We start from the raw sequence: 26,704 nt of genomic DNA on the forward strand, positions 1-26,704 counted from the left end.
AACAGAAAGGTTAGTTTCGTCCCAGCGCATCACAATATAACAAAACCAACCCCCCCATCCCCGCCACTCACTATACGCCTACGGTATCGAATAATTTCAGTTTTTATCAGCCACCATGGCCACGAGCTTGAAATTACTACTGCCACCTCTCTCTTCTTTTTCTTCTTCTTCTCTCTATCGCCCCTCCTCGCTCTTCCACTTATATGCATACTCAAAAGGGCCAAAATCCATCTCATTCTCTAGATATCTCTTCCACAACCAGCGAAGAAGCCTTCGTTTTTCGCGAAAGATGTCGGCAAGAGCCTGTGTGAAGGTTGAGGAGAAGAGTGTTGAAGAAGAAGAGTCTTCATTAAGGAATTGGGGGAAGGTGTCTGCCGTGCTGTTTGACATGGATGGAGTGCTGTGTAACAGCGAAGAGCCTTCGAGAAAGGCCGGGGTGGACGTGTTCGCCGAGATGGGGGTCGAAGTGACTGTGGAGGATTTTGTGCCATTCATGGGAACTGGTAATGAATATGAAGTTCTGTTATATTCATTTTCAGTGGCTAGTATTTATACATTGTTAGTTATGTTAGAATCTGTAAGCAAAATACTGTAGGGAATTTGGTTTGTGATTTATTCAGACTGTGTTGCTGTATTTTTAAGTTAGGAATATTTTCTGATATGACATGCTATATTGGTGATGAAAATTCTTTTACTTTTGATAATTGTTCGAAGAAAGAAGTGCAAGTCTCTTAATGGCTTCTGCCGCCGTTACCTTCTTGCCATTCTTCATAGCAAAGTGGGAAATTGTGCTCAATGTACTTTTGGGGTTTTATTTTGTGGGGTTGGAATTGAAAGTAACCTTGAATTTTAAAACTTTGGGTAGCTTTGTAACAACCAATAGAAATGATTAATCGCTTTTTGCTACTGTGCAAACTTTTAAATTTAAATCTTTGTTTTAACACCAATACCAGGTGAAGCAAACTTTTTAGGAGGCGTTGCTTCTGTTAAGGGAGTTCAGGGATTCAATCCTGAGGCTGCAAAAAAGCGATTCTTTGAAATATATCTAGATAAGGTAATCGATACGCTATCTTTGAATGCATAATGCAATTGCAACTTATATCATAATGATTAATGGTATGCAAAACCAAATAGTCGCTAACACCTAAAGTTTTTACACTTATTCTAGTATGCAAAACCAAATTCTGGAATAGGATTCCCAGGTGCCCTTGAACTCATTACTCAGGTACGTGGGGAATGAGTCATAGATGACATGATTTGCTACCTTCTTGCTGCATCTAGAAATTAAATAATACACTCCTGCTGGATAACAGTGTAAAAGCAAAGGCCTTAAAGTTGCTGTTGCATCTAGTGCTGATCGTATCAAGGTGGATGCAAATCTTGCTGCTGCTGGTTTACCATTGTCAATGTAAGCCAATCTAATCGTGTGCTGTGCTTTTCAGATTTATGTAATCTGGTTGCGTACATTTTTCACCCATTTATACTTTTAATTAGTCAATAAATAACTGCAGTCATCACTAAAGACCAACATGTTCAGAAAGTTTTGTCACCTTAATTAATCTTTTAAGCTTTAAACTTAAACACCAATAACATTTGAGGGTGGAAGTCTTAAAGATAAATATTATTTTAGTTTTACTAAGGTTCAGATGGGTAGAGTTAAATTCTGATTAGTTGAAATTGGAACTGAACTCACAAGAGTCTAACAACTGGTGTAAAAGGCTTAGAAGGAAAGAAGAACATAGTTTGTAGTTTGTAAGTAACTGTAAACACACTGAAAATTTTCAAATAAGTATACTAATATTTCCCCCCATTGTTGAACAAAATAAATTGTATAATACCATCTAGAATATAATCCCAAGAAAAAGGATACGTGAGTAAGCAACTGGGTAATATTTGGGTGATGGGCATGAGTATTTGTCTAGAAATCAGATTGGTCCAAATCCGTACTTTGAACTGTGAACTTACCCAATATTTGAGAGTATACAACGAATTTCAGCTTTATGATACTTTTGGTTCTTAATATTTTATTAGCCTCCTTTCAGGTTTGATGCTATTGTGTCAGCAGATGCTTTCGAGAATTTGAAGCCTGCTCCTGATATTTTCTTAGCTGCATCAAAGATTTTGAATGTGCTGCCCAGTGAGGTATACTGAGAGATTCTGCAGATTTATTGTCTTTGTAGACGTGTTTTCCAAACAATTATTTTTATTGGCTTCAAACATGGGTTGTATTGAACTTGTGATTATCCCTGGTGGTTTTTTTCTTATTAAATTCTCTGGAAAATAAAATCTCGAGACAGCTCATTGCTAGGTACACTAGCACATTATTTGGAAAGTACTTGGATAGTTTGCTGCTTTTCACAAATTATGATTTTTTTGAACATCACATAAAATTTCTCAGAAAAAGTTGGCTCTGTCAGCTTTTGCCATGGACCCAATATTAAAAATTTTCCTGTATGAATATTCTGATTTAATTTTTTCATCTCAAGAATTTACCAATTTTTTTTGTTCACCGTACTGCTGAATGAGTGTTTGTCAGCATAATTGTCCAGTGACTGAATTGATCATTCTAGCTGTTCTGACCAATCACTCTTATATTATTGAAATAATTTTATGCCTATATTTTCCTAGTGTATTGTCATTGAAGATGCATTAGCTGGAGTTCAAGCTGCCAAAGCTGCTCAAATGAGGTAAATTTCTTCATATTATGTGTTTCTTGCATTAAAATCAAGTACAAATAAATGTAAATCATATTGAGCTTGGGTTGGTTTCCTATGTGCTTAATCATTGTTGGTATACCTTGGAACTATTAGATTATATGATTATTTGGTAGAAATGATAATCTCTTTTTGGTGCTTGTAGATGTATAGCCGTGACAACTACATTGTCTGAAGAAACTCTAAAGGCTGCCAGTCCATCACTTATCCGGAATGAGATAGGAAGTGTTTCACTGCATGATATTCTCAGGGGTGGCTCAGATGGCTATAGTATGTAGTCCTGAGTGTATGCTGCAAATGTCAATTTGTACCATCATTAATGTAGAATGCTGAAGCTACAATTGTTTCATGTTTTAAGAACTATAAGTAAGATCAATTTTCTTGTAATTGGTGTCATATATTTTGGAATTTGCTCCTTTACTGCTTGGTGCTTCCTTTACACCAATAAATTGTTTAAGTAATCTTGGATTTGTTGGTTTAATAAGATGGTGAAGCAAAAGCTCATGTTTAGTAATTATAATGTCGTTCTCCGAGCTCTTTGTCTCTCTCTCTCTCTCTCTCTCTAAATTTATGTAATTGTTAAGCATCTATAGTTTCTGCTCACAATTACTCACAAAGGCATGCCATTGCAGATAAGAAGAAGCAGGGTAATCAGTTTCTGTTTCCCTCTACACAAACCTCAGCTGCAGAGCTCACAGAAAGGACAGATAATGGCGCGAAGCAGGATAAATATTCTAACAGTGGTGGGAGTTTCTCTATTGGGGGTAAGACATGTTCTAAATCTGCATATATTTGTATCTTTATTTATATATATATATATTTTTTTTTCTTTTTCAGCCAACAAATCAAATTTGTGAGGGAAATAGAACGTGGAGGTGAGATGGAAATTATAATAGACAAGCAAGAACTGAAATTGAAATTCTTAAATGAGATCAACTAAATTCTAATCTAAACTAATTGGGATCCTGTAAATGAAAACTTTTAAAGCTTGAATAGAAACTTAAGTTTTTATGTAATTAGCAAGCCTTACTCAGTTGGATATGCTCATGACAAAGATCTGGTTTTAGAAGTATCACCAAACCTTTATTATCATCTCTGTTTTTTTGGCTATATCCAAATGTTTTCATTCAGAAGGTCATGTAATGATTACTATCTAACAATACAATAAAAAAAACTCTTGAGCCTTATGTCAATTCGTATTTGTAACAATCTGGTAGGACCCCATATTTAGTTTGAGAGGGTAATGAATGGATTCGGTGCATAATAATTTAAGGGGTGCCAACTATAACATTCATTAGTCTTTTGAAGTATAAGCTAGACATCACTCGAGCATTTCTTCTGTTGTAAATGGTATCAGAATCAATCCTCAATCGGAAGTGTAAGACTTGAGCCGTATCACCTATATTGGAATGTCTTGATGAGGACTTTAGAGATTTAAGAGGGGAGATTGTATCACCCAGATTTAGTACGAGAAGGTGGTGAATGGAAATACCACATTCTCAGTTCTTGCCATTTATAATGAATCCAGTGAGCTCCAATTGTAAAATTGACTAATTATTTTGGAGTATAAGTCCAAATGTAGCTTCTTCTTTTGTTTTTAAGTTGGATTGTAACAGCATTGATAAAAAAAAAATCCAAATGAGCTTGAACTTTCTTTGAATTGTTACATATTCCCTCTCCATTTTTCCTCTTTACTCTTACAAAGAGATCAAATGGTTAAATACATACTAGATGAAAAAGGAAAGTTAGCACATAAAGAAATATATTGTTTATGGTATATGCTTGCTGTTGAGCAGTACATATAACTAAATTGGACACAATACACAGAAAAAAATCAGAACCAAATGGAAATTGTTTTGGCATTTTTGGATATTTTTGGTGTATAAGCTAAATAGATTCTGAAGACCCACTATAAATACCCCAAGACAGTTATTCTAGTGGCAAAACATGTTGGTGTCCCCCAAATTGACAAAAACATCTCTTTGCATAATTTTTGGCATTTTATTTTCCTCAAAATGCCAGCTTACCGTACCTACAGTCTCATCAATGAGAAGTGGCATCTATCAACATAACTTATAACAATATCTCTTTGCCAGTTTTTTTCTATAGAAACTTTAGCTTGAGGGTGCAAAATAATTTTGGACAGGTTGCAGGGTTCTCGGCGAGATATTTTTAGATATGGAAGTTTGGGCATTGCAATTTCTTGTCTCCTCTTTACCATCTCAAACTGGAAGGTATGAGCAACTTGACAGAGATGAATGCAAGAGAATATATTTGCATCTTACAGATTTGTGTTGAATCTCAGTTTGCAATCTTTCTAGTGACCACGAATATGCAAAGAGAATGCCCAAAAACTATTTTTCTTTGCTTATTATTGTACTTAGTTTAATAAAAATATACAACTTCCACGCCTTTGCAGGCAATGCAGTATGCATCCCCAAAAGCTATCTGGAATATGCTATTAGGAGTCACCCAGCCATCTTTTAGATCAGATAAAGGTACTGATACATGTCATCCATGTAACATTCACCTCTGATATTTTCCTGTGCTTCCTTTTGTTTCACTTTTTTCGCCTGCCATTCTTTTTCTGTATTTTGTTCTCCCTTGGTTTTAGCTGTAATGAATAAGTTAGTCTTGAGATTTATGGTTCTGTAGATTGTATCATCTTCTTCTACCGCAAGTTTCTGATAGTCATTGCACAAGTAAGAATTCAAACTCACTGCAGTTTTTTATGGTAATAGATGAACTAAATTCCGACAGGATCCAACAATTTGTGAACTATATATCTGATCTAGAAACCAAGTAAGAATTGCCCTACTTCCCCTTTTAAGATGTATTTTTTCACAACCTATTTTCAATTTTATCTACTCATTTTCCTTGTTGATATGTTCCATAAATTTAAAGTGCGATATGTTTAGCATGAATAATCTTTCACTATGTAAGGGGAACTTCTCCAACTGTGCCAGAATTTCCATCTAAACTCGATTGGCTGAATGCGGCTCCACTTCAGTTTCGCAGGGTAAAGTCTATTTAACTTGTTTTGTTTTAGTGAGATTAATGTACAACTTTAGTTTTGATTTTGATTTTTCCTTTTTGGTAGGATTTGAAAGGAAAAGTGGTTCTGCTGGATTTTTGGACCTATTGTTGTATAAATTGTATGCATGTGTTGCCAGACCTGGAGTTTTTGGAGAAAAAATACAAGGACATGCCGGTATTTACTTTAGATATTTCAATCTGTTGGCAATCTCAAGTAATTTTGATAATATCAAATTGCTTGTAGCTCATTGAATAGAGCCTGATGAGCTTTAATGTTTTGTTTTATTTTATTTATGATGAATGAGATTACTCTCTTAAATATTTGAGGCACTATTTGTTATTTCCGAGAAGTTTGATATTGTTTCTATCTGATTCAAGCTTGTGAATGCACAAACTAGCACACTCTACATGGTAGTGATAATAGTTTTCCTATAAGCAAGTCTTATCCTTCCTTTTATGAGTTTTGTTTTTGGTGCCAAGGTTGAAAACATTTAGTAATGAGTCACAATTGGCCACGCGGGGGGGAGGGGGGGGGGGGACTGCTTTGCCCATGGAATGTGCTAAAGATTAATGAATAGTTGGTAATTTTATTGTTCTCCTGATAACACCATTCATGATATATAGTGACTCTAGATATTGAGATAAATCAATGTACAATTTCAATATGTGCTAATCGCGGAGGTACTAATTTCAAGTATGAGCAAGCAACTTCTAGTATGTCTAAGGGTAAAGTACATGGACTTAGAAAGAAGATGAAAATTTTCAAGTTTGATGTATGGGGGAAAGAGAGGGAGAGAGAGAGAGAGAGAGAGAGAGAGAGAGAGAGAGAGAGAGAGAGTTTGTTGTGAAGTTTCCAACCAAGTATCCCCCATATTCTTAAAGTTCACATTATTCTTTCCATGGCATCTATCTTATTGTGTGCCCCTTAATCTCATACTTCATAGTTTGATTAGTAGTTGGATATGCAAAGTTACCCTTGGGGAAGTCTCTCCAGTTAAACAGAAAATAATACATCACCTACCATATCACTTGGTAAAGAAACATTGAAAGAAAAATGTATGCTTTTTGTTATATTTCTTGATACATGCCACGTGTTTCTGACATTCCTCCGCATGAGTAGTGAGTAGTTAGCTGCTTCAAGTGTTGGTTACCAAATGTCTTAAGTCCATAAGTAATTGTTTTACATATGCTCATGTTTCTGAAGTTCACAGTTGTGGGGGTACACTCTGCAAAGTTTGACAACGAGAAAGATTTAGAAGCCATTCGGAATGCTGTGTTGCGCTATGGCATTACTCACCCGGTAAGCTTATTGTCTAGCACATCGTATGAGCAAAGGTTTGATCTTTCAAAGAATATTGGGTGTTTTTGAACTAGGGTACATTCTTTTGTAGGTAGAATTCTCTCAGATCTATGTGAAGACATTTCCACAGTTCCTAGGATGGTTTTCTAGTATATATTAGTTTTCTAGCAGATATCTGATTATTTCTAACAATGTAGGTGGTCAATGATGGAGATATGTATATGTGGCGAGAGCTAGGTGTGAGTTCGTGGCCAACATTTGCTATTGTGGGCCCCAATGGTAAGCTCATTGCTCAACTATCAGGTGAAGGTCGTCGAAAGGTACTGATGACCAGTTCTAGCTTTTCGTATGTCCTGCTTTCCATTCTTTAGCAAATGCACTGTTTTTTTTTTTGGTAGTGTCAATTGATGTCTAAAATGGCAGTGTGTTTTTGTCTGCATGCACATGTTTTAAATTGTATTCTTACTTTGAAGATTCATGTAGCAACTGGACTTGTAAGAAAAAATCTGCCTTTGCAGTTCTGCTTAAGTTGATTAACATGTCTCTTGATATTGAATAGACTAGAAATTTCGTAACTGTGTCTCTAATTTTGAAAAATGTAAAACTGATGGTGTTTATTAGCTATCTGTGTTGTTTATTGTAAGTTTGATTTTAGGTTCAACTTTATGCCGCATATACAAGGACTGTTAAATGGATGGGAAAGATGTAAAGCCAAATTGAAGAGAAAAGTTACTGAAACTTTTGAAAGGTGCAAGAACTGGGGAGATGAAGGCAAATTGATGTCTGATTTTTCGACATAATTATTTGAATATACACTGTCCATAGAAAGACTATTGTCAAATGCTGGACTTTACCTTTCTTCTGTTAGGACATCCTCATATAGGAGATATCCTGTTAAAAAATCATTGCATTTGCGAGAACTGTCTTCGTTTATTCCATAATTATAGCATCATCTTAAATCCCATTATGCACTAGAAGCAACTTTCTTTCCTCAATTATAATCTCAATCCCATAAATTAAATTGGTAATCAGTATTTAAATGCCTTTAAATTGAATAAATCACCTTCTTTGTGGAACAAGTTTCAATGAACATGCTGACCACATCAAATTGCAATTTTTAGATTTATTTATTCTGTCTAGTACTTACCAAGGAAAATGTTATCTTATTTCAGTTACTGCTTGTTATTGTACTTTATAAAAGTAAAAAAAGTCATTTTTTTGGTTTCATTTTGAAGGATCTTAACGATTTAGTGGAGGCAGCTCTTCTGTTTTATGGCACAAAGAAGATCTTGGACAACACACCGATTCCTATAAGATTGGAGAAAGATAATGATCCTCGCTTGTTTGCATCTCCATTAAAGTTTCCTGGAAAGCTAGCGATTGATGCCCTGAACAACAGGCTCTTCATTTCAGACAGTAACCATAACCGCGTAGTGGGTTCTCTCTCTCTCTCTCTCTCTCTCTCTCAAACACATACAACCATGCACATCCTCCAGGTGTACATTTTTCCTGGTTTTAAAATGTGAAAAAAAGTATATTAAGCTTATCAAACTCAAAGACCCCCTCCACCTCACACCATCCAACAATCCTGAATTGATGCAGACTAGAAAATGAAAGAACTTACAAGAATGGAGTAACCAAGATTTGGAACAAAGATGTTATATACAACCAGACTCTAATAGCATGCTGGACAACTTATTATCTTGAAATTACTTTTAAGACACGGCTCCAATAATGCATGTCCAGCTTATAATAATAATAGTAGTAGAGCGTGTAAATTCGGTTATTCTTACCCTTTGCATCAAAAGGAATGTGAACCTGCTTGGATTTACTCAAATCATTATTTAGACGTCTTGTCACATTTATGTTCAGGTGGTAACTGACCTTGATGGGAATTTTATCATCCAAATTGGGGCCACAGGGGAGGAAGGTTTACATGATGGTAACTTTGATGATGCCACCTTTAATCGCCCTCAGGTAATAAGTTAATATCTTACTCTCTCCGTCCTGAATATAGTATCATGATCTCCTTTTGGGATGTTCTAGAATGAGTGCCCAGTTCAGAAGATTCAAAACCTTGTTTTCTTTATATTCCAATAACACCCTCATCAATTGGAAAAAAAATAAAGATATACATCAAATTTGGGCCCTGTGATACCCCATATGATAAGGATAAGGGTAGATGGTGTATGAGATCCCACATTGCTTGGAAAGGAGAAGTTCTTGCTCTTTGTAATGCCCCAATGGAAGGCCCAAACCACATGGCCTATATCTTATCCTTATCATATGGGGTATCACAGGCCCATGATTGGAAATTGTACCAGAACTGATATGCTTTTCTTCTTCATTAAACATTGTGCTATTTAAAATCACGACACTCAATTTAAGATGATGGAGTATCTGTTGTGTTGACCATCTGGCATATTCATTTATGACTGACTGAATGCATTCTGTGATTTGTCATCCTGTGTCTAATGTTCAATGTTGCCTGTATGCACAGTAACTGTTTAGTTGTTGCTTCGTCAGGGATTGGCTTACAATGCAAAGAAAAACCTCCTTTATGTCGCAGATACTGAAAATCATGCTTTGAGGTACGTGGCTGTTTCTTCAGAACTATCCCTTGATTGTTTAACTCTTCTTGTGCTCTTCTAGCTATCAAATGGCTGTATCTTCTCAATGTCATTGTTCAAGTTGATTTGCTTCCTCAAGTGAAGTTTAGATGCTTCTGTTTTTATCCTTTTGGACAGTGCAATAGCTCTTCTGTAATAATTATGCTTTCTATTAGAAGAAACATGTAACAGAGTTGAGTAGCTACTGATTTCGGAAGGAAAAGCTACTTTTGCTTATAACATGCCTCAAAATAAAAATATATTCTAATGCTTAAAAAAATTTTAGCCTGAGAATTTATCTGGGTTAATTTCATAGTGAGCAGTTTTTTAGCTGCATCAGTAATAGAAAATAGGACTCAGAGACTAAGTTGCGTTTGGGTAGTGAGGTGATCTTAGATATTCTGTAAATAGTAGTGAAAAAGTAATGAAAAAATATTGAATAGTAGTAAAAAGTAGGTGAAAAATAATGATAAAATAATGAATAATAGTGGAGTATTCTCATAATACTCTAGCACCCAAACGGAAATCTACATTATAATCTACAAAGGGCCGATTGTGCAGACTGAGATCCAAGTCACCATCATAAGCAGGTTAGAGAAATGACTGCGGAAGTGGATGGAGGTACATAATAAATATAATATTTAATGCTTATAAACTATATACATAAAAAAATAAACTGGTGGGCCGCTGATTCCAGTGACTCTTCTAAGAGAACCTCTATTGTGCACTCTGCAGAATTAGACATGTGAGGCAGAGCAAGGAAAGGAAAGCTTGGAATTAAAATTTAGAAAATAATACACTTGAAAAGTCTTAAATAGGAAACTATTTTCTTCTTGTGCTTCCCACGCGTGTTCTGTCTTGTCTCAACTATGAGTACTGAATGCAAGTCCATTTATCCTAAGTATTAGAACAGGGAAATCACAGTAATATTACCATTGTAACATTTTTAAATTTTATTATTGTAGGGTGATTGATTTTGCCAATGAGACAGTGCGTACTCTTGCTGGAAATGGATCCAAAGGTTCTGACTACCGAGGAGGGGAAAAAGGAACCAATCAGGCAAGACTTGCAAAAGATGAAACTTGAGGATCTACTTCTATATCATATTTACAGAAGTTCAAACAAAAAAGATAGCCTGCACTAATGTTAGTTAATCTTGTTGAACAAGTAACCACAGTTTTTATAATTGTTAAATTCAATATAGAATTATAATGTTGAATTTTATGAAAACTCTCGCTATAACTTTTGTAATTTTTAGTCTCTCCTTTCAGCTCCTTAACTCTCCATGGGATCTCTGCTTCGAGCCAGTCAATGAGAGGGTTTACATTGCCATGGCCGGCCAACACCAGATCTGGGAACACAACACATTGGACGGAGTTACTAGAGCTTTTAGTGGTGATGGTTATGAAAGAAACTTGAATGGTTCAAGGCACTGACTTTTATACATCTCTGTGTGTGTGTGTGTGTGTGTTTTAGATACTTGCATAAATTTAACATTGATAATTTTTATTCTTATTATTGAGATAGCCCTACAAGCACATCATTCGCCCAACCTTCTGGAGTTTCGCTATCTCCTGGTAATATGTTGTAGTATTTTGATCTGAAAGAATTTCAACCACCCTTTTAAATGTTTATTTTTTGGAATTTATTGTTATTGTGAAAGTTATTCTGTTGCATGTTTGTAGATTTGACAGTGATCTACATTGCGGATAGTGAGAGTAGCTCAATTCGAGCACTTGATCTAAAAACTGGAGGATCAAGATTGCTAGTTGGTGGTGATCCTATGTTCTCAGACAATTTGTTTAGGGTAATTTGTCTCAACTTAAGTAATCAGTTCCATACAAGACATACATAATTGTTTCTTGATGCACATTCCGTGTTATAGCTTCTAATGTGATCTATTTTAACTATTTCCTTCCAGTAATTCTTCTGCTATTTAACTTTTGCAGTTTGGAGACCATGATGGAACAGGGCCAGAAGTACTTCTTCAACATCCATTAGGCATCTTATGTGCGAAGGATGGCCAAATTTATGTAGCAGATAGTTATAATCACAAGGTATTTTTTTTATAGGTAAACAAAATTTTATTGATCATAGGAATAGGCAAGAGCTGAAGTATACGGAATATAAACAAGAGCAGCACCTAAGCATGCTAGTTTAGTGATACAAGGAACTCATGTAAAGTCATGCCATGAAAATCAATTACAACTGACCAATAGAGTAAAGTATTGGAAAAGAAACCTCTAAGCTCATCCATTGACTACTCTTGATCTTCGAAACTTTTTTTCATTCATCTCCCTCCAAATACACCACCATAAACATGTTGGAACATCTTCCTTATTGTTGCAATCTTAAAGTTTCCCCGAATGCCTCTCCAAGAAGCTAGGAAGTCAATTACCCTCCTCAGCAGCACCCAAGCTAACCCTATTCGAGCAAAGACTTCATTCCACAAAGTCATGGCAATCTCACAATAAAGTAGTAGATGGTCAACGGATTCTCCGCTATTTTTACACATACAACACCAATCTATGACTATGATTCGATGTTTCCTCAAGTTGTCTAGAGTGAGGATTTTCCCCAAGGATGCCATCAATATAAAAAATGTTGTCTTTATAGGTGCCTTTGTCTTCCAAATACTCTTCCATGGGAATGGATTTGTATTGTGTGCTATCATGGCTTGGTAGGAGCGGACTGTGAACTTTCCTTTCTTAGAGGGGCACCAAAAAATCTTATCTGACTACCCCATCAAACTGTACCAAAAAATCTTATCTGGCTCCCCCATCAAACTGTTGGAGTACACTAGGTCAGAGAACTTTGAAAAAACATCAATTTCCAAATCTTGTGCATCTCTGAGGAACGTAACATTCAATTGAGGAGTACCATTGCTTAGGATTAAGAGGTCCCCAATCAAAGCTTCTTTCATTCTTGTTATACCATAAATTTGAGGTTAAGTTTCCATGAGTGCCCTATCACCACACCATACATCGTGCCAAAATTTGATTTTGGATCTATCACCCACCTCAAAGCAGATATTTCTTCAGTAGGTATCCCAACCCCTTCTTATGTGCTTCCATATTCCTACCCAATAAGTCCCACTCACCTTAGAACAATCCCCCCATGGTTCACCATACTTTAATTCGATGACAGTTCTCCACAAGGACCCTCGTTCATTGTGGTATCTCCATAGCCATTTGCCAAGCAAGGCTTTGTTAAAAGACTGCAAATCAAAATACCCAATCCTCCTTGAATAGGAGAGCATATTGTGGGCGCATTTCACCAAGTGAAATTTAAACTCATCATTTATCCCCCCCTCCCAAAATTAGAAGTCACGTTGGAGTTTCTCCATATGATGAGCCACCTTGGTTGGGAGCAGAAATAGTGGAACGAAGTAAGTTGGCAAGTTGGAAAGAGTTGTTTTGATTAAGATGACCCTACCACCTTTGGATAAATGCATCATCTTCCAACTAGCCAGTTTCCGCTCAATTTTTTCTAGAACATCATTCCAAATAGAATTTCGATTTGAACGAGGCACCCTATTGAAGGCCAAGATATTTCATAGGCAATTGAGAAATCTTGCATCCCAAGATGGAAGCCATGCTTTCCACATTAGGAACATCCCCTACCAAAACTAATTATGATTTAGTCAAGTTCACCTTCGACCCCGATGCGGCTTTAAAGCATAAAAAGGAGAGCCCTCAAAACTTGAATTTGGTCATGACTAGCCCCCCACAAAAGATTAGGGTATCATCAGCGAATTATAGATGAAATATGTTGAGAGTGCCAGAATTTGCCTCCCCTACCGAGAATCCATATATGAATCCACCCTTCATAACGCTTGAAATCATCTTACTAAAAGCTTATATTACAAAACAAAAAGGTATCAGAGTAGGGGGTCACCTTGTCTCAAACCTCGTGAGCTTTTAAAGAAGCCTTTTGGCATGCCATTTACTAATATAGAGAAACAAGCCATAGAAATACAATGATTGATCTATGTACACTATTTCATACCAAAGCCACATCTCTCAAGCATGTAAAGCAAGAATCTCCAATTGACATGATCACGGGCCTTTTCCATATCCAGCTTGCACAAAAACCCCGACTCTCCCTACTTGAATCTACTATCCAAGCATTCGTTGGCTATAAGTACCCAGCCAAGAATTTGCCTACTTCTAACAAAGGCATTTTGAGGCTTTGATATTAATTTCTCCATCACCTTGCTCAATTTATTTGACAAAACTTTTGAGAGAATCTTGTACATCTCGTGTTGGAAATATTTTCAAAATAATATATTTATTATTAATATTATTTTTTGGGTTCGCTATGAATAATTTTAGAAATGGAGAATTTATGGAAAGTTTATAAGCTATGAATTATGCTTATAATAAATTGGGCCTACACAAGGACATTAAGCAGTCAATGGCTCAATGATATTGAGCAACACCATTGATCCTCATGGTGATGGTTCGAATCACCCCTTTTACAAATGGGATTTTTAGTGATTTATTAAGAGGATGGACCCAAAGGCGTTGCCAGCGCTTGGCGCACAGGTTGCAAAAGAAAATGCAAAAGGTGCATCCGTTAGGACTCGAACTTGGGCAAGCCGATTGGAGGGAAGCAACGTGATCGTTGGACCGGGTCCAACAATTGTGTCACTTGGTAACAGGCACAATAAATATACATGTTCGGATCAAATTACAGAAAAATGAAAAGTTATAACTTTTCATTCACATTTTTTTGTCCTCTATAAATAGACCCATTTGCCTACGAATTTGAATAGATAATCACAGAATGATAGAGTTTAAGAAGGCAATTTCGAAATTCTCTCTCTCCCAAAAGTTTTCATTTCTTCAAAACTTGTTATTAGGATCTGTTCATTCTATAGAGAACAAATTTCTAATCTATTGGTTGAATAGCAAAATATGAGGGTATTCGGGTTTTAATTTCATGTGTGCATAACGCAATTAGACAAACAGACTTGTTCTGGGCTTCATTGTATCTTGGAGGCAAATTCGCTTATAACCCGTGTACATATTGTTATTGGTGGGGGCGATATATTGTCTTAAAGAAAGCGGTATTGTAACACGCCTTGAAGCAAACTTTTCTCTCACTATTTTCTCTTTTGCAGCCCCTTTGCACCAACAATCTTAAGACAATGATTGATTATTAATGGCGCATAGTTTGAGAGAGTTTACTTCAAATTTTGTAAAACTCGAACGCTTTGATGGAGCCAATTTTCGACGTTGGCAAAAGAAAATGCACTTCCTCTTGGCCAGTCTCAAAGTGGTGTATGTTCTAACCACTCCGAGGCTGTCTGCAAATGAAGACGAGACAATCACTTAAAACCGGGCAAGGATCAAATGGGAACAAAATGATTACATTTGCAAGGGACATATTTGCAATACAATGTCTGACACATTGTTTGATGCGTACCAGAACAAAGCAACCACCAAGGATCTATGGGACGCACTTGAGGCTAAGTATCTTTTAGAAGATGCTTCAAGTAAGAAATTTCTAGCTACAAAAATTTTCACTTATATCAATGATGTGTAGATTTTAGGCCTGTTGTTGAACAATTCAATGAGATTATGCATATTTTTAATCAATTCTCTCAACATGAGATGAGAATGGATGAATCCATATCGGTTTCCTCCATTATTGATAAACTTCCTCAATCATGGAAAAACTTTAAAAGAGGTTTGAAACATAGAAGAGAGGAAATGTGTAACACCCCCTTCCCGTAGGCTAGGAGTGCCACGTATTTTCCATAAAAATAATCCGGTAATAGATCCCCTAATTTCATAATTTAAAAAAAAACTGAACTTTTATTATGCGAAAAAATGTCTAATAAAACTGTCTTCCAAAATATTAAATGAAATAAACTGAAATAAATTCATGTCATAAAAACATGTTTATTTTAGAAAGTCTGAACTAAAAAAAAATAAATGCTCCTTCTACTCCTGGCCTGCCTGCTCGTAATCATCATCTTCACCTGGGTGGTTAAAAACATGAAAACAAACTAAAATGAGTCGATGACTCAGTAAGAAATCTATCACAACGTAAACGTAATAAACATAAGATTTTCATAACAACTTTCATGCTGAGCTTAAAAAAAATTAATGACTGTTCATGCTGATGCTTATGCTATGTATGACTGTCTTAACTGAATTAACAGACTGATCTGACTGATTTAACTGATTTATCTGACTGGCCAACACACTTAACCCTGTGTGCAAGGTTGTGCACCAGCCCCACATCCCGCTGCAGCAAGGGGAACTGCTGATAGTATTCTAGCATACTATGGTGGACCACGACTGAGTTCATGGCTTGCACACCACCCTGAACTGAACTGAACTGCATTGGTACCATGCATCTGAATGGCCATCTTATTAACTGATCTGATATTATCTTACACTTGAATTTAAGATGGCTTACGTGTCTTATACACATGAGATGCATGACATACTATATACATAATCATAAATTCTGAATTTAAACATGATGCGGAATGACATGGTCGTATGCTATGCTAGATGACATACTTGCATATGACATGAGCGGTTCATAAATAGTGGCTATCACTGAACTGGCTTGGATAATACATACATATAAGCTAACTGTGACGATCCTAATTTATGATCAAATTTACTTACCTCGCTGCGTGTCTTCTTGAATAATACTTCGTAACTTGAGACCTATATTCAATAAATAACTATCACTAAATTGTTTGGAAATAAATAAATACTAATATCTTACTTAACTAAATTCGAAATTCTAAAATATAGTCAAACCAATATTTGTTTAACACTAAAATCAATAATTCATAGTATTTAAATTACTTAAAATACTAATTTATAATTTAGTAGAAATACTCGAGCTATTTTAAAATAATTCACAAAAACTTAAATTCTTAAACTAAGTTTCATTTCTCAACATAATTATTAAATCTTATAAGAAACTTAACCAATTCCGCTAAATTCTTAACATAGAAATTTTATTAAAATCTTACTAAATTGACAAAGGAAATTTAACTCAAACATTAGACCTAACATTATACTTTAAAACATATTTCTAATTCTTTAAACATTTTTTTATTAAAAAAAATGAACCTTTAATTAACTACATTTATTTAATAACTCAACTAGTAATATTAAACTCAATAAATTTCACTAAAATAATTATTGAAATAAAATAAGATCAAATTCAATTAAACATTATTATAATCTGCAAAAAAGTCAAAACTCTGGCCCATAAATATAATACTACATGAAACCATCTACATAAGCCCATCGTACGCACAAAAGGGCCTAGGACCCAATGGCCCATCAAGAACCTAAGGGCAGAACCGAATACACGGCCAAAACAAAACACAGAGAGTTTGAGATAGAGAGAGGGTCTGCGATGGAGGAACTCACCGAGGGAGAGGGGCTGAGGCGATGGCGGCGCTGGTGGCTGGGAGTGACCGGCGGTGCGACTGAGGGTTCCTATGGTGGTCGGCGCCGAGTGAGAGAAAGAGAGAGAGAGTTTAGAGAGAGGAACTACTAAACCGAAACCGAGAGAGAGAGAGAGAGAGCTGTGGCGGCCGAGGCCTTACCGGAAGGGAGTGGGTGAGCTGGGGCTGAGCTGGTCGGCAGTTTCTGGTTCCACGGGTGGTGCTCTGATGTCCTATGGTGGTCGGCGGCGGTTGGAAGAATCTAAGGCTTAAACGGCAGTGTTTTGGTACTCTGGGTGTTTCAGAAGCAGATGCTTTGGAGTGGCTCACGAGATACTCCTCTCGTACGAGGTAAGCGATATTTATAATGGTAGGTGATAGAGAATTAGAGAAACCCTAGAAGAGCATAGACGTGCATGAGTAGAGGAATACACGGCACTAGAGTTGGTGTTCCACTAGGACGCTAGCAAAACAAACAAAATCACCGAGAGAAACATACGGGTTGGGTGGTTTGAAGTTCTCAACAGAGGCTAACAAAGTGATGAGGTTCGGTGACTAGAAGAAAAAAATTTTAAACTTTAAATTTCAAAACAAAACCGTAGTAACAAAATCTGATACACTTTAGAAATCCTTATTAAAACAAAACTCTAACAAATCATAAATCGCAACTATAATAGAAATATAAAGATAAAGTACATATAAATTCTGATAAAACTATAATCATAAAAATATAAATTCTAAAAATATAAGTTTACTAGAAAATTACTTATAAACCCTAAAACCAAAACTGGTATGTCACAAAATGTCTCTAGAAGAATTAGGCCAACATCTTCGTATAGAAGAAGAGATTGGGCTTAGAGGCATTAATGAAGAGTGTGACTTTTTGACTTCCAACATGCACATGGTAGAGGAAGGAAAGACCCACAAACCTAGACAAGTCAATGAATCCGAATTTGAAAATCGGAAGAGAAAGAATAATTTTGGAAGAAAGTAAAGTCATTTCCAAAATGAGAATCAGAAGAATCTAGGAGTAAGTTGCTTCCATTGTGGCAAGCAGAGCCATTACAAAAGACACTGTCGTTTTCTTAAAAAGAAAAAAGGGGACTCTGGTTCTAGAGAGAATTTTGAAGCTATGATCTCTGAGACCAATCTTGAAGGAGATAACTCCTGGTGGATTAACTCAGGTGCAACAAGGCATATCTGTAAAGACAGGAGCCTGTTCAAGAGGAACTAGCCAATGGAAGATGGCCATGTTTTTTACATGGGGAACTCATCCACTGCTGTAGTTAGAGGCAAAGGGACAATAAAAATGGAGTTTACCTCCGGAAAAGTTCTTACTCTCAATGATGTGTATTATGTACTAGAAGTTAGAAAGAATCTTGTAGCTGGTAGTCTTCTGAATAAGTATGGGTTTAGATTAGTTTTTGAGTCAGATAAATTTGTACTGACCAAAAAGGGTAATTTTGTGGGGAAGAGATATATGAGTGAAGGCATGTTCAAACTTGATATTAATAATTAAGTTAATATTTTGTTTAATTTATATTATTAATATGACATTATTGTTTAGAAAACATTAATGTGCTAGATGTCTAGAAATGATATGATTTAATTTATGAATATGCATGCAAACAAATAAAAAAAATTGTGACTTATATATATGATTTTTCTATATATTGCTATGTTTATATAATGCATTCAAAGAACCAAGTTAATTGAATAGCTTTACATAACATTTTATGGTATTTGAGAAATATCATGAATTATGGTATTGAGTATAGTGGATTTCCTTCTATTATAGAAGGAGGTTTCCTTCGGTTGTAGAAGGAATATAGATGCCAGTTGAGAACTGAGCATGATGATCACAAATCAACCCATGGGTAGATATTTACCCTTGGTAGAGGAGTAATCTCCTAGGATCAAAGAAGCAAGCATGCATAACTTACTCAACCATGACGACTAAGTTTATAGCATTGATTTCTTGAAGCAAAGAGGTAGAGTGGCTAAGAAATTATTGATAGAGATCTCGGATTTGGCAAAAATCAATGCCACCAATGTCTTTGCATTGTGAAAGTCAGACTATATTGTCACGGGCCTAAGCCATATATATAATGCCAAGTTTAGGCATATTAAGGCAATTACTCACAGATGGAGTAATTACGATTGATTTTACGAGATACTGCCGGAACTGGCATATCCATTAACTAAAGAACTTGCAAGAGATTTGATGTGGGACATCAAAGGGATGGGTTTAAAGCCAAAACAATAAAATCACCAATAATGGAAACTCAACTCAACTCTTGAACATATCATGACTTGAGTTCAATGAGCAAAGTACATTATATGTTTGTGGTTTGCAATGTTCGTGGTTTGCAAGCACTATGATCTTAAAATTAGTCTTCAAACTAATTTATCATTCCAAGGTTTGAGGTGCTTGGTACTATAATGAAAAGGAGAGGCTGAGCAATAAGCTCTTAATAGACTTATAACATGGTTATGTTAAAGTGTTTAGTTATAGGACACTTTCGATAAGTCTACCTATGAGTGTCGAGAGTGGTGCCACCTCCTATGCGAATTAGGCTTTGTCTCTAGAGCGCTCATAAAACCAGGATATAGACACAATGCCAATCCACGTGTCGGCTTTTATGAACTACCCAAAGAGAAGAAAATTTATATGTGAGATATATCTGGCTAATCGTATAGAATCTCTAGTTCAAAGCATGTCTACTATGTCATTCTGGTTAGCTTTGATGTATTTTCACTATGTGAAGGTTCAAGTCTAAAAGACACCTTCATTTATATATAAGTTTTCCTATTTTAACCAGGATATCTTTTGAAAATGATGGGGGATTGTTGGAAATATTTTCAAAATAATATATTTATTACTAATATTATTTTTTGGGTTTATTTGGAAGCTATGAATAATTTTGGAAATGGAGAATTTATGGAAAGTTTATAAGCTGTGAATTATGCTTATAATAAATTGGGTCTACACAAGGACATTAAGCAGTCAATGGCTCAATGATATTGAGCAACACCATTGATGGTGACGGTTCGAATCACCTCTTTTACAAATGGGATTTTTGGTAATTTATTAAGAGGATGGGCCCCAAGGCGTTGCCAGTGCTTGGCACACAAGTTGCAAAATAAAATGCAAAAGGTGCATCCGCTAGGACTCGAACTTGGGCAAGCCGATTGGAGGGAAGCAATGTGATCATTGGACCGGGTCCAACAATTGTGTCAATTGGTAACAGGCACAATAAATATACCTGTTCGGATCAGATTACAAAAAAATGAATAGTTACAACTTTTCATTCACATCCTTTGGTCCTCTATAAATAGACCCATTGGCCTACGAATTTGAATAGATAATCACAGAATGATAGAGTTCAAGAAGGCAATTTTGAAATTCTCTCTCTCCCAAAAGTTTTCATTTCTTCAAAACTTGTTATTAGGATCTGTTCATTCTGTAGAGAACAGATTTCTAATTTCTTGGTTGAATAGCAAAATCTGAGGGTATTCAGGGTCTAATTTCGTGTGTGCATAACACAATTAGACAAACAGACTTGTTCTGGGTTTCATTGTATCTTGGAGGCAAATTCGCTTGTAACCCGTGTGCATACCGTTATTGGTAGGGGCGAATATTGTCTTAAGGAAAGTGACAGTGTAACTCTCCTTGAAGCAAACTTTTCTCTCACTATTTTCTCTTTTGCAGCCCCTTTGCACCAACATCCCGCTCACCAAGCTAATGGGACGATAATCTTTTACATTTATAACGGGGTGGTGTTTTAAGAATAAGCACAATAAAAGTTGTATTAAGATTTTTTTCAAACATTCTGTTTTCATGAAATTCATGAAAGACCCCTATTACGTCTTCTTTGAGCACTTCCCAACATATTTGAAAGAAAGCCATAAAAAAGCCATCTAGACCTGGAGCTTTGTCACACGCCATTTTTTTTAATGCTTTCCTGACCTCTAGCTCTTCAAACGGCCTTTTGAGCTTTTTTACTTCCTGTGAGTCAAGGGCATCAAAAATAAGCCCATCTAATCTTGGTCTCCAAGAAAAGGGTTCCAAGAGCACATTATCATAATAGTTGACAACGTGATATGTGGTCTCAAGTTGGTTAGAGGAAGCCACCCCATCAATCATCAACGTATCTATGATGTTGTTTCTCCCATGTGAGTTAGCCATCCGATGGAAATACTTGGTCCATTTATCCCCTTCCTTCAACCATAGTGCTCTTGATTTTTCTCTCTAACATATTTCTTCCAATAAAGAGACCCTATCAATGTCCGCGGTCACTTGAGTTTTATGAGCGCTCTCCTCCATTAGCTCCAATCTCTTGAGTTCCTCAAAGAGTTCTTGTGACCTTCCACATTGCCAAACACTTGCTCATTCCAAACCTTCAAATCTTTCTTCAGAGACTTCAATTTGCATACCAAGATATAGCATGGGTTTCCATATAATTGGTAAGAAGACCACCACTGCCGGACTCTATCGAGAAAATGTGATTTAGGAGATATGATTTCTCTAACATGTGCCATGAGCTTTTGAGGACGTCAATGAACCATTTAATCTGATTTCAACTTTGAAATACACATGCAATGGGTATATGATAGACATAGATATAGATGTATAATCGTATATTCATGTACACCTAAGTATACATACTTAGGAAGGTAAACTTCGAAAAAATTGCTCCATCCTTCCTATTATGCTCAGAAGATAGTAGGACTGCTCTTCATATTTCTCATAGCCTCGTATTAAGGTTGCTATTAAACAGCCAGTTGCATGTTAGGATTCAATAATTCTTGTGTATTCTTCAATTTCTCCGAAGTTTATGGTGACAAATTCCAAATTATATGGAGACCAAATATTAGTATTGACTAATAATAGGATTCAGTAGCCTTCACAAAATTCGAGCCATTTTTATAGAATATTGTTCCAAGTAATAAATTTCATCCAATATTCAGCATCTCATCAAACTTTTAGGTCATAAGGTTATTAGGCACAAAAGGGTGATTCTCTTTGGCACACTGGACTTGTCATTCAATTCGCTTTTACTATAGAGGAAAGTTCTATGGTCTAAATTTAATTCAAATTATGTCTGCAAACTTCTACTCCTTTGTATGGTAATTAAAAATGGTTCTTATCTCCATCTCTGCCCTCGGCTTACTATAAGCAGCTCATTGGTATTCAAATTATCATGAAAAAGGTAGCTCTTGGTATTCAAATTATCATGAAAAAGGTAGCTCTTACTTCCAACTGGTGAATCATATTTGGTTCATTTTAGAATATTTGCATTGCATCGCCCAAGGTGCTCCACTGCTTCACTTTACATTGAAGTGAAAGTACCAGGAAGCCCTTTTTATGTGTGTCTATTATATTACTGTGGATTACTCATTATAACATGATTATAATAAGTACAGCGACTACCTCTCCTTGTTACCCAAACTTCAGATCAAGAAGCTAGATCCTGCTAGTAAAAGAGTCAGTACCTTAGCTGGAATGGGGAAAGCTGGTTTCAAGGATGGAACAGCCCTGACTGCTCAGGTTGGAAAAATACTTCTATTCTTATTTGATGAATATTCTTTGATGGCGGTGCTACAGAATTTAGTCTATACATTTTTTTATGAACCAACTTGTGATATTTATTGGATCTTGAGGTGCACTTTCCACATTCATATTTGCTGTTTATCATATTCAAACAAGGCATAAAGGAAAGAATAAACATTTATCTAGGATACGAACAAGCGTCCAATCAGTAGAGTGTTTTTCATTTCTTTAATTGCTCGGCTACTGAGAAGTGAAAAGGCTTTTTTCAACTATGTAAGCTAATTGCTGAATTTGTGATGCATTTATTTGCTCTTGCAGCTCTCTGAGCCATCAGGAATCGTTGAAGCAGAAAGTGGTGATTCTCATACCTATTCATACACCACAAATAATTTGTTAGCCATAATGTTGGAATATTTCTGTGAAATTACAAAATCCTAAATTCTTCCCTCCCCCTTTTACTCCCTCCTTCATCAAGTAGATCCACATATTTCTGAATTAACAACAACTCTATCCTTAAATAACTAGCTTAATTGTTATAGAATGTCATAACTACTCAAAACAAGCTTAATCGGTACCAAAATTGGAAACACGAGCGTAACTAGTTTGAAACATTACTTATCTGCTGTCACATGTAGATGTAGCTTATACTCTCTCTCGTAGAGAGAAAGGGTAATGATCATAGGGACGCTTGGAAAATATCTGATCATAGATGGACTCAAAATCGATCTGATCATAGATGGAATTAAAATTTGTGTAGCAGTAGGGCATGAAAATACAATCTACTATATTAAACTATTACAAACAAAGTCAAATATAGGTTGGAGGCAAAGCTAAATTTGAGATGACGAGTATACTCATGTTTTTATCTTTTATTTTCCACCTCAGAATCTAGACATGCTATTGTGCTTTTTAATGCATAAATTTTCTCCAAAAATTCACTAAATTCCAATACCCTAAATAACAAATCCACAGGAAGACCTTATTTTTGGCATATTTTGGAGGTGCCACTATGCATATAAAAACAACAAAATCTTTTGCTTCAATAGACATTTTCATTTAATGTAAGCTAGTTTTTTCATATCAAGCACAGTTGAAAATTTTTCCGAATCACCTGCTATCCTTGGGTGATTGGAGGGTAGAGAAAATTTGATGGTACAAATTATACTGACAGCCAAATGGGACATTGGCTTCAATTGGTACACCTTCACTCCCATTAGTAGCAAGCTTTCATTGAATTTGCTTCTTTTCATCTCTCAGGAAGACTTTTCATAGCTGATACAAACAACAGTGTAATCAGATATCTAGACTCAAACAAGGAAGAAGCTGAACTTCTTACTTTAGAGCTGAAAGGGGTTCAGCCTCCTGTACCAAAAAACAGATCTTTGAAGCGCCTTAGAAGGCGATCATCAGCTGACACACAGACCATTACTATTGATGGTGGTTCATCCAATGAGGGAAACTTATCTCTTAAGATATTGTTACCTGAAGAGTACCATTTCTCGAAGGTTCCTCCTCTCTCTCTCTCTCTCTCCTGTACCCATATAGGTCCCAACTTTTTAAATTGTCTCATTTATCTTAAATTTGGGGCATTGAATAGTGGTAAAACAATTGCCCGTATATTCCTTAACTTACTGCCTCAAAATCTGTAATGCAGGAAGCACGCAGTAAATTTAGTGTAGAAAGTGAGCCTGAAAATGCAATCGTTATTGATCCCTTGGATGGATATCTAAATCCGGAAGGATCTGCCATACTTCATTTTAGGAGGACCTCCCCCTCTGCTTCAATGGGCAGAATAAATTGCAAGGTATGCCTCATTTTTGGCTGTAAACCTCGCTGATTAGAAAAGAAATATCTGTTTGAACTATTTCAATTAATTTCAAGTAGATTTTCAACTTCGTTCTTATCACAATTCCACTTCCTAGTAATTTCAATGTGCTGGAACTTAAGCGTGATATAAGAACCTTGAAAGAGGTTGGCATTGTGAATTTGATCTTTTAAATTATATTCTTTAACACTCCTCACCCATTGGTTAGACTTAATAAGTGGATCAAACACATAGAAGTATTTGGGTAAAATGTGGAGTTAGGATTCAAACTCAAAACTACTGCTCATGTTAAATTACCAATTGTACAAAAGCTTAAACTGACAAGAATGATTGATTGAGTTATTTAATATATTCCCTGACAAAGGTGACGTTTGATTAGTCCTTGACCAATTACTCTCTGAAAAAAATCGGCGCTAACTATAGTATTAAAAGTCTGATAGAATCTTCTAGGAGCGACTGAAGAAATTTCCTATGCCCATATATATATATATATATATATTTTGCAATATATTCGGGCTTAACATGATAATTGACTTGATAATCAGATGCTAAAGATTGTTAAATCCATATGTATGTTTGCTTTAAATCATCCCTGCCAAATTGCAAGTTTAATGTTCTAGAAATAACAGCAAAGAGAGAAGCATTATTGAATTATAGAGAAAATGAAATTGAAAACTCATTTCCAGGTTAAGCTCATAATTGTCAATCTTGGATATAAAATACCATTGCTTGTCTTCACAGGTATACTATTGCAAGGAAGATGAGGTCTGTTTGTACCAATCTTTGTTATTTGAAGTACCCTTCCACGAGGAAATTTCAGACTCTGCCCCTGTAGAAATCACACTCGCATATACTGTGAAGCCCAAAACTCCAACAAGCACCTTACAGCTTCCAATTGCTCGCTGAGGCAAATTCCCATGTAAAAATGTTGTAAGATCCCGTTCTATTTTTCTCAATTTCTTTCCTGAAAGTATGCTATTCAGTTGGATGCAGCTGACACTTCCAACAATTGTTGCCTTCTGCCAGAGTCATAGAAATCAGTATGATAGTAGCAACAAAGTAAGTCAAGTCATCGTCCAATAATTCTTCATGAGTACTTTAATTGTAACATGTTGAGCAAACATGACATTCAAAGTTTCCTTTTTAGAATTATATCAGTTGTTTTTTATAGCCATAGTATTTAATTTCCTCTGATGCTATAACTACTATTTCTCAAATCATGTTGATAAGTTCTTAGATTTTATCTAACTCGAGAACTAGAGAAGTTCTACATTCAGGGATGTAAATAAATCATCCTGGCCGTTTATACTAGTATGCATATGCAAAGAGTAACACCCATCATTGGCGGCAACACCTATTTTGGTATCAAATGACTCATAAGGGCTTCTAATTCGAGTCAACCAGTCAATTTTTGAGATTATATGGTCACAAAACCAAATTGTGAGATGTTCTAGGCGAGTCTTGCTTTGAATTATATGAGGCTTCCTTATGATTTACCTTATCTGTGTGATGGGTATGTTACATGAGTTTTGGGTTTAATCGGGTAAAAAACATGTTGTGTTTATACGGTCTCCAGAATTCCTTGTCAGAGAGAGAGAGAGAGAGAGAGAGAGAGAGAGATGTTACAAGGCCTCCTCAGGTCTGTCGCATGGCCATATATAGCCTTTGTCCTAATGATGTTTCAAACTAACAGTTGCCATTTTCTGTCTTTCGTAAGGCACTTCAGCGGCTGCCCTTTCAGGTGATAATCTCCATTTTTATTTTATATTCATAGAACTATGATTACCTATCAACAAAAAAAAAATATATCCATAGAACTATGATTGTTATGCTCATTTATTTGAAGTTAAGAATTATTATCCTTGTGTTAAGGATAAGCAAGGGATGGATTGCTTGCCAAGGCACACACTCGTGCATGCACACTTGTCTTTAATTGAAGAAATGAGGCCGGTGTGGTCAATTATCTGGAATTATACTTGTTTTTGTTAATGCAATGAGTGGATTAGCCCCTACAAGCTTAGCAAAAAAATAAAAGTATTAGATAGAGACAACCTTTAAACAAGTTCGAATCAAATCATGTGAGAGGAATACATTTGTTTTAAACATTAGATTATAATAATAATCAACAAGTTGACAGCGTAAAACGCGTTTGTTCCACCAAATCCCATGTTTATCTCCATTCCAACATTTTTGTCCCAAGTATTTAGTGCAGAGCACCATTTAACTGGTTCTATGCA

The 26,704-nt window shown here is 35.8% G+C and overlaps 1 protein-coding gene across 1 annotated transcript; it reads left to right on the forward strand.

Moving 5' to 3' along the window:
• LOC121259830 (protein SUPPRESSOR OF QUENCHING 1, chloroplastic) lies at positions 1-25,619 on the forward strand. Its single transcript, XM_041161609.1, has 28 exons — positions 1-503; positions 954-1,054; positions 1,169-1,225; positions 1,314-1,408; positions 2,043-2,142; positions 2,629-2,687; positions 2,860-2,984; positions 3,347-3,478; positions 4,860-4,948; positions 5,134-5,212; positions 5,456-5,516; positions 5,658-5,733; positions 5,815-5,925; positions 6,955-7,050; positions 7,248-7,370; positions 8,286-8,483; positions 8,923-9,027; positions 9,577-9,641; positions 10,625-10,718; positions 10,931-11,088; positions 11,187-11,236; positions 11,345-11,466; positions 11,609-11,716; positions 22,547-22,639; positions 22,961-22,997; positions 23,900-24,147; positions 24,297-24,446; positions 25,209-25,619. Exons 1-28 carry the CDS (start codon positions 116-118, stop codon positions 25,371-25,373), a joined length of 3,285 nt encoding a protein of 1,094 aa, XP_041017543.1. The 5' UTR covers positions 1-115; the 3' UTR covers positions 25,374-25,619.
• The last annotated feature ends 1,085 nt before the right edge of the window (positions 25,620-26,704 follow it).

The sequence above is a fragment of the Juglans microcarpa x Juglans regia genome, chromosome 4D (assembly GCF_004785595.1).
Source record: "Juglans microcarpa x Juglans regia isolate MS1-56 chromosome 4D, Jm3101_v1.0, whole genome shotgun sequence".
Taxonomy (NCBI): Eukaryota; Viridiplantae; Streptophyta; class Magnoliopsida; order Fagales; family Juglandaceae; genus Juglans; species Juglans microcarpa x Juglans regia.